Source organism: Prinia subflava, chromosome 10 (genome assembly GCF_021018805.1).
Source record: "Prinia subflava isolate CZ2003 ecotype Zambia chromosome 10, Cam_Psub_1.2, whole genome shotgun sequence".
NCBI lineage: Eukaryota > Metazoa > Chordata > Aves > Passeriformes > Cisticolidae > Prinia > Prinia subflava.
In genome coordinates, this window is record NC_086256.1 from 28,341,708 (window position 1) to 28,350,755 (window position 9,048).

The window sequence follows — 9,048 nt, forward strand, 5'->3', positions numbered from 1 at the left end:
AAATCCTGGCAAATGCCAGGAAATGTATGTTAGGATGACAGGATGGAGCTGGATGGAGTGAAACAATTCCTTGCATCAGAGATCCTGAACCTTCTTTTAATTGAACTCTAGGGTCCTGTGTGGGTGTCCTTTCAAAATTCAGTGTCCCTAACAGGCATTGCACATTTGTCACCAAAGTTCAGATGGCTGAAGGGGGCCCAGCTCCCTCTGGGGAGCTAAAAGCTCAAACTTCAGCCAAATATCACTGAAATCCCTCTGGATTCATCTCCTTAGAAGAAACATTGCTTAGGATTTTTTTCCCTGTTTTACATAGAAGAGTTTGAAGCTCTCAGATGTTTAAAGTGTTTACGGCAGTCCTAAAACAGAGTAGCCAGATGTCAGAAACCTCTATGGCCCATAAAAAATTCAAATTTGATGGAATGTGATGGTAAATCCTTCACAAAATATATTAAGCCTCCATTGTGACAGCAATACGAACCACAAGTTCACATTTTTTAGTGAACTTAAGAGAAAATTTAGATTAAGAAATTACTCCAGAGTAGATCTAACTGGCAAATACATTATGGATCCTCATCTGTCCTGACAGACTCTTCACATTTAAGACACATAAAAGTGAGGTGGCATAAATAAAAAGGATTTGGTATCCATACATTTGTGTGTTGGGAATATGAATGTAGGGCAGGCACAAAACACTAATAATGTAATTTTAATAGGAATCATATATTGCAAGGAAATGGGTGATTCAAATACTTTTCTGCCTTCTCCTTGAGGATTACAACTGCTTTTTTTTGTGTGTGTGTGTGCTGGAAGAACTCATCAAGGCCGATGGGAAAGGCTTAGAATGCAGAATTTAATGAAATCATGGGCTTATAGATGCAACTTGTGAAAGAGAAGGCAGAAAACATTTAAATATCTTGGTATTAGGAGAAAAAACTGAAATAGGTGGAAGTTGATAGAGCTAAGTGTGTTTGTCTGAGGACCAACAGAGCAAGATCCCTGAATTCTGTTATTTTATGCTAAAAGGGAAAAAATGACAGTGTTGTGTGTCATCAAAGCCAGAAGGGAATTTTGGGGCTGTGCTGATGAATTTGATGAGTGTGTGGACACTTCTATCAGTCTGGGTGTGTCAGTCTGTGTATGTGCTGGTTTTGGCACCCTGCACAGAATCCCTTCTCTGTCTCAGCCCAACTACAGCAGCCACAAAGCCCTGACTGGTGCTGCCCTGGGGTCTTTGATCTCACCCATGAGGCATCATTTGCAGTGCCCTGCATTATTTATCACCACTGAAGTATCTTCAATTAAACTGACAGGTTAAATACTAACTTTGCCTGGCAGATAATGAAATTCTTGTTTCTTTCCTGAGGAGGCTGACACGAAAGAAGCCAGACACGACCGGGCACAGGAATTTGCGCTGCCTGTTTCCACATTTCCTAACAAGTGAGCGCTGTGTGATACCACAGGTGGGAGGCAGGCTTGCTTCCTGGTGCTGACAGTTGTCACAAAGGTGAGGAACACCCAGGTGATCCCACAGAAGCCTCACAAAGGGTGGGAAGAAGGAGCTGATGGAAGATTCCTCACCACCTTCCAGCTTTTGGTGCATCCTGGGAGACCTTCAGTCCGATAACAAACACATATGGAACTGCAGTGCCAAGAGGAGGAGACCTAGAAATCTCCTCCAAAAGTGTGATTGAACCAACCCCCCAACCCTGACCTGCAGCATGGAGATGAATGCTGAGAATTCTTTTCCTCTGAGCACTCTGAGGAAACTCAAGGGAGGATAAGTGAGGATGAGAAAAACATCAGTTTTATTGATGCTTTTGAGGAGGAGCACGTGGAGATGCTTTGGCCTTTTTTTCCATGATCCCTCAGAGGAAGGACACTACAGCATTCCTTGGTGGTTGTGATAAACCACATTTGGAATTTTTAAAAACTGGCCATTCATCATCTTTGCCCCAGATGAACATGCTTAGCTGTGGGGATGTGGGTGCATGCCCTTATGTATTCCTAGAGTTTTCCCTATGAAAAAGGGGAGGGGCTGTGTGTTTGTCTTCTTGAGGGATGTGGAAGGGGTATGTGATTCTGTGGATCCTGTGTCTAGGTGGGAGACAGCCTTTACCCTGCCCAGCTAAGTAAGAAACTTCTAAGCATTTAAATTCTGAAAAAAATATAGTAAAAATAACGGAAATCTTCTGAGTTACTTTGTGTTTTCTCCTAGTTTGGGAAAGTTGGAATGAAAGCTCTTCCCCTGCAAGGTTTGCCATTCCAAGCAGAGTGTGGGCTCCTTCTGGATTCAAGAACTGTCATTAAAGGATTGTTGCAAACTTATTTTTGAAGTGCTTTATCTGAAGGAACTGAACTGCCACTTACTCTGCTTTCAGAAGGAACTTGCTTTTCCATGTGGAAGGAGTAGGTGCACTTCTTTTCCTCACCCTCAACTCGCAGCAGAGCAGTTTCTGGTTTCATGTCTATTTTTAGCAAGATCTGTGCAATCACAAAAATAATACAGAGCTTGGAGCATTCTTCTATACCATATTTACATGCTGGCAATGTACACTCTTGTTCATTTGTCATTTCAGTTCTGTATTTGCTGCTAATTGTGGAGCCCATTTCCCAAAGCTGGAGGAGTTTTGCTAGGAAAAGGCAGTGCAAAGCTTCCCAGAGCTGGGTTTAAAGCTGCAGAGCTGGGTTTAAATCTCTGTAAGATTACAGAGATGTTGGAGAGTGGCTTCAGCTGTGGACCACGATCCTACTGTGGCTTTGGCAAAGGCAGGTGGGATCCTTGGATGTGTTGGGCAAAGGACTTGTGTGAAAAGCCCTGGAGAGGTGTTGCTGAAGAAGCTGAATGCCCTTTTGGGTGCAAGGCTTATTCTAGTAGGGGCACAATCCTGGGAGGTGGATTGATCCCTCCTGACAGGGGCAGAGCCTGTTTCTTCTGACAAGGCATGGCCAGAAAGGGGCTCAATCGCTGCCACACTCCTGCAGGAAGATGATGCAGTTACTGCCATGGTGGGGGGCACAGGGGACACTCCATGAACTGCAGGGAGCTGGAGCTGAGGGACACGAAGGGCACTGACCTGGGATGAAGCACTTCTGCTGTCAGGAAAGGCCAAGAGAACTGGAATTGTTCAGCTTGGTGAAGACAAGGCTGTGGGGCAACCTAATTGTGGCCTTGCAGTACCCTAAAGGAGTCTGCAGTAAAGGCTATTTGCAAGAGCTGGAGTGACAGGACAAGGGAGAATGGGTTCAAATTGAAGGAGAATAGGTTTGGATTAGTTTTAGGGAGATTTTCCCCCCTATGAGGGTGGTGAGACCCTGGCACAGGCTGCCCAGAGAAGCTGTGGCTGCCCCTGGATCCCTGGAAGTGTCCAAGGCCAGGCTGGATGGCGCTCGGAGCAACCTGGGATAGAGAAAGGTGTCCTTGCCCACGGCAGGGGGCTGGAACGAGACGACATTCGAGATTCTTTCACAGCCATACCATTCCCTAATTCCACAAACAGGCTCCTGGAGCACCGGCATCCGCGGTGGGAAGGGCCCGGCCGCGGGGTTGGAACACAGCGCGGAGCCGGGCGGGGAGCGGCGGCCGAGGAAGGGACGCGGTGACCGGGGAGGGGACGCGGTGACCGGGGAGGGGACGCGGTGACCGGGGAGGGGACGCGGTGTCGGGGGAGGGGACGCCGTGTCCGGTCCCGCCCCGCTGCCGGCAGCTCCAGCACGGCCGAGCCGCCACTGCGCCGGTGCCGCTACCGCGGGCTCCGCGCCGGCGCGGGGGATGCGCGGGGAATGCGGGGGATGCGCGGGGGATGCGCGGGGGATGCGCGGGGGATGCGCGGGGGATGCGCAGGGCCGCGCCGGGACCCGCAGTGCCCAGGTAGGGCGGGGGAACGGGGAACGGGCACCGGGGCGGGGAAAAGTTGGGGGGGGGGGTCATGATGCCTGGAACAAAAAATATATCTTATATTTTAAATATATATACATATATATGTATTTATGCATTTATTGTTGTTGTTATTATTATTTTTCAGCCCGCAGCGTGGTTGCCACTTCCCCCTGCTGCAGGAAGCGGGTAGCCGTGGTTATGGAGTTCTCGTAAGCCAAGCGGCGCCAGCATCCCTTGGAAAGTTTTCCCCGCCCCAAAGGCATCGGCAGCTCAGCTGGAGGGCTGGAGGTGAGAAATGCTCCTGTTACCAGCTCCTTATTAAATTCTCGGGAATGGCTGGAGCTGGGGTGAGTCGAGCCACGCTGTTCCAGGCAGTGACTAATGAGCACTAATCCAGATTGTTTTCCATGTCTCCAGCAGAAGAAAGCGTGGCTTGTGTGGCTGACGGAGCCAGCCTTTCTGGAATGTGAATAAGAGCTTTCACTTAATGCACATGGCTGTACAGCCTTGATAACTGCACTTGATAAACCTGCTGAAACTAAATAGGCAAGGTTTACATTTATGTACACGTGGAAATACAGAAATATTTATGTTTTTACATATATGTGTTCATTAATATGTATGCTTATATTCAGAGATGTCTTATCCCACCTTCCAGTACTCGAGGGGATTTTGCAGAAAAGGAGAGCAACATTTTACTCTGATAGAACAAAGGGGAACATTTTTAAACTAAAAGAGGAGAGATTTAGATTAGTTATTAGGGACAAATTATTTACTGTGAAGATGGTGAGGACATGGCAGAGGTTGCCCGAAAAAGCTTTGTCTGCCTCATCACTGAAGTGTTCAAGGCCAGGCTGGATGGGGCTTGGAGCAACCTGGGATAGTGGAAGGTGTCTCTGCTCATGGCAGCAGGTGGAACGAGATGGTTTTTAAGGTCCCTGCCAACCCAAACCATTCTGAGATTCTGTGATTTCTCTACTTTAGGAAAATTTAAAATCAGAATTATCAGAATTTATATTTGGTAGTGAAAGTTGGCTGACCATAGAATATTTAACTTTATTAAACAAAGTCTATGTTTTGTGTGCTGAATGTATATATACATATATATATATATATATATTTTCTACATATCTAATAGTAGATTATTCTGTTTCTCCTACTGCATATCTAATAGTCGGTCCCATTCTTTGAATCAGAAAATATCTTCACTGCTCTAAATTTATAATATCAGAAGAATCACTGATGAAACAGCTGTTCTGTTTTCTAGGGAGAACTGTCAGAAGAGCTGGGAATGAGATGGACATACCATGAAGGACACAAAGCTCTGGGTGATGATGAGCTGCAGATGAACACAGTGTTTGCCTCGGAGGATGGATGTGAGTGAGAATAACATTTGTGACACAGGGGGGAAGCATTCCAGTTATCCCAGAAAGGCCATGAAGCAGGTGGGCCACAGCTGTAGCCTGCAGAAGGAGGTGGACATGAATTACTCCTGCAGTCCTCCTGGAACGCAGGGGCTGCGGTGTGGAGACAAAGAAACCTGTGACAGCTCCTGCCAGAAGCGAGGTGAGAATCCAGCTGGGGCGTTTGCTCCCTCCAGCACCAGCTTCCACCTGCAGAGTGAAGATGAGGATTTAGATCACTGTTCCTCTGAGCGCCCCGGGAAAGCACGGACGATAACGAAGCTCCGTGAGGACAGCGGGAGCGCCGCTCCTGGGGATGTGCTTGGTGAGGACCCGGAGCGTGTCCCCGAGGGAGCCCTGCCCCATCGATGCAAGAAGTGCGGCTGCTCTTTCCGCAGCGCGAGTGAGCTGCAGGAGCACAGGCGGGCTCACCTGCTGGAGAACTCCTACCGCTGCCCCGTCTGCGCCAAAGCCTTCTCCCGCGCGGCCAACCTGCGCATGCACAAGCTCATCCACTCCAGCGAGAGGCCGCACAAGTGCCCCGAGTGCGACAAGGGCTTCATCCGCACGGCCGACGTCTGGAGGCACCTGCGCAACGTGCACAAGATCGAGCGCTCCATGGTGATCCTGGCCAGCGGCATGGCCAGGAACCCCTGGTCCGTGGTGCACCGCAGCCAGGGCAGCGGTGAGTGCCCTGATCAGGCTTGTCCTGGAAACCCAAAGTCTCAGGAGGACGACTTCAAGCCTTACGCCTGCCCGACGTGCGGCAAAGGCTTTGATAAGCCCAACCTGCTGTCCAAGCACAAGGTGATCCACCGGGAGGACAAGCCCTACAAGTGTCAGGAGTGTGGCATGGCGTTTGTGCAGCTGCTCAGGCTCAAGAGACACCAGCAGACTCACTCTGGGGCACGGCCCTTCTATTGTGAGGAGTGTGGAGGGACCTTCACCCGGCTGGCATCGCTCCAGCGCCATCACCGCATCCACACCGGAGAGAAACCCTACTCCTGTAACTTCTGTGGGCATTCCTTCACCGAGTCAGGGACCCTACGGAGGCACGAGCGCACTCACAAGGTGCACAAACCTTAATTTCAGGTCTCTGTGGTGTCTGACATCTGAACGAGGTCTGCTCAGTTGGGCTGGAAAAGCACCCCATGGTGTGTGCTCTGCCGTGTCCAGACCCACTGCCCAGCAGTGGCTGACAGGCAACGCTGCATCACAGGGAGCTCTGGAACTTGTACTGGGAAGGACTGCCTGACTTTAAAGTGCTTTGTATGAGAAAATAACCTAATTACCCCTGAGTAATGAAATGGGAGACTTGAGGAGACTGAAACCACTCGCATGTGTTTGCGCTGTCTCTGCTGGACTGGCGATGCATCTGCTTGAGCTTTGTGCAGGACGTGCAAACAGAGGCTGTGGGAATTCACTGGAAAAATTGGCCCTGCCCTCTTGAGTGTGACGGCTCTTTGACACTGGGTTTGGTTCTGAGTTAGAACAGTCCAGAGTTGTCCCTCTATCCCTTCTCTCCTTGTGTTTTGCTGAGTTTTTCTTTCTGTTACATTTCTTTTTATTTGGAAGGGGAAGTATCATGTTGGTTATTAAAAAACCGAACAAACTCCACTTACAAACCAGTTCCTTAATAAACACAACAGTTACCAGCTGTATTTCAGAATGTTTCTATCTGAGGGAGTACCAATACTTTATGCACTTTTGAGTGATGGGTTGAACATCTGTTAATAATGGGGAAAGCTTCATTTTGGCTATTTTAAGCCACCTTTGCTACTCATTGCAGAGGAACCTTCCTCATTTAAATGTTTTCACACATAGGGAAGCTTCCCATAACAAAAGAATGTTCTGTGGTGTGTCCAAGTATTGCCCAAGGTGTCTGTTAGACTCTTCACTTTGATTTAGATTCAAATGATTAGTGAAGAAAAATTTCCTTAGGAATTAACCTGACAGACTTGGGCAGGTGTTGACAAATCCTCCAAGGCTGTAGCTTCCAAGAGGTGTGTAACGCCTCAGTGTTAGGAGTGGGCCTTTCACTTTCAAACTTAATAATGACTTTAAATCTGCTGTTAACCACTGTGGTAGAAGCATCCAGTTTGTCCTGAAGCTGCAGCCTGAATTTCTTTTCCATGTCAGAAGGTTTTGCTGCTTTGCTTCCTTTTTCCTTACCAGCTGCCATAATTTGATTAATTTCTTTCTAGGGATTTCTGCCTTTTCAGTAGAAAGTTGTGCAGCAGAGTGAAGGTAAAGCTCCATTTGCATTTATTAACAGGTTATTTAATATAAAGAACTGATTGTGCCATTTGTTTCTGTATTTCATTGAATAAAAAAGGATGTTGGCAGCTCAGCACCTCCCACCTGTGCAGCAGCTCAGCAGATGTCACAGTGTCACAGAGGGTTCTGTTGTGTTTAATGTCAGGTCCTTGGCTCAGATCAAGATGAACCACTGTCCACAGCAAAGCTTTAGCTTGATTATAAATGGGAGGCTAATTGGTGTCACTAATGCATCATTGCCATTTCATTCCTCAAATAAATCTCCAGCTGAGGGAAGCAATGTGCATCCTGCCCCTGAGGGATGTGCTCTGTGGTCTGTGTGTTTGTAATTCTGGGATGGCTGGGCCCTGAGTGACACTTCTCCAAACTCCCCTCTGCAGGAAGCTCCAGTTTGGTTTTAGCTTTGCAAAGGGCCTTTGATGGGGCCCCTTAGCAACAGCTCAGTCTTATCTGAAGGCTGTGGAGCCTCTCAGAGAGGAAAGATCTTTGCATGGAAAGAATCCTGGCTGGCTGTGGGTGAGTGATCTGCAGAGGGAGGTCACCAGTGATGCTCTGTGGTGCTGTTCAGCACCATTTGAGGTGACCTGGAGAGAGGGCAGACAGCAAAGTGACACAGCTGTTCCAGAGGCTATCATGCATTAAATTTCCACACTCATTTTCCAATCCCATTTTGAAGTTATCAGCTACAATCTCCCCTGTTCATCATCCTGCTTTTCCTTTGGGTATGGCATGCTCCTGCTGTAGGGTGGTTTAATATCCAATTAAACTGCACCACTTATGCACACCTTTATGTTGTGTGACAGTTCTGCTTAGGCAGTTACGGTAATTGGGAACATACAGTTATTCTGCTTTTTGGTGCTAGCAGTCAGTGGAATTTTTACCTCTGGCATAATTGTGGAAGTATTTTGAGCAAAGGTCTGTTATATGGGAGAAGTAAATGGTTGGTGAAATGAAAAGTACCAGGCTTAACTAAAAGGTTATTAAAAAGACACTTGCCTGGAAGGTTGACTTGCATATAAAGTGCTTGAATGTGTGAAAGCAGTAATTAAAATGTGTGATGGTTTCTGGGAAAAGTGTGTAGAACTCTCCTCAAAGAAACTTCCACTAACTGCTGTGCAAGGTACAGGAAACCCCGTGGAGCTTAATTTAACTCAGAGGTCAGCACTTCTGCACTTTTCATTTTTCACATAAAGGTTTGGAAGTCTCTCCCGGTATCAGTCAGGGTGGTTGATAGCCTAAAACAGACACAGCCAGTCATGACATGTAGCTGACACGGGGCAAACAGACCTGCTCTGCAGCACTGGGGAGGGTTTGAAGGGTCTGCTTTCAGCAGAAGTAATTTTTCTTTGCCAAGAGTGGACAGAATATCTGTTAGCTCATTTGGATCTGTGGAAGAAACAATTCCTTTGGCACTGTATTCACAGAGCCCTCATTGCTCAGGCATTACAGGAAGCCCTTGGACAGGGGGAGCCCTGAGCTAAGCTGAGGATC

At 47.8% G+C, this 9,048-nt stretch overlaps 1 protein-coding gene across 2 annotated transcripts; it reads left to right on the top strand.

Annotated features, from left to right (window-relative positions):
* The first annotated feature begins 3,658 nt into the window (after nucleotides 1-3,658).
* On the top strand, nucleotides 3,659-8,397 carry LOC134555405 (zinc finger protein 595-like). Of its 2 annotated transcripts, none has more exons than XM_063406969.1 (3): nucleotides 3,659-3,734; nucleotides 4,023-4,165; nucleotides 5,145-8,397. In XM_063406969.1, exon 3 carries the CDS (start codon nucleotides 5,248-5,250, stop codon nucleotides 6,364-6,366), a length of 1,119 nt encoding a protein of 372 aa, XP_063263039.1. In that variant the 5' UTR covers nucleotides 3,659-3,734; nucleotides 4,023-4,165; nucleotides 5,145-5,247; the 3' UTR covers nucleotides 6,367-8,397. The 2 variants fall into 2 exon arrangements, with proteins under 2 accessions (XP_063263039.1, XP_063263038.1); XM_063406968.1 differs by lacking the exon at nucleotides 3,659-3,734 and adding an exon at nucleotides 3,794-3,868.
* Nucleotides 8,398-9,048: the final 651 nt, after the last annotated feature.

What these genes read in the sequence shown, in the direction of transcription:
- LOC134555405 (XM_063406969.1), top strand. Translation starts at nt 5,248, where the DNA reads ATGGATGTGAGTGAGAATAACATTTGTGACACAGGGGGGAAGCATTCC.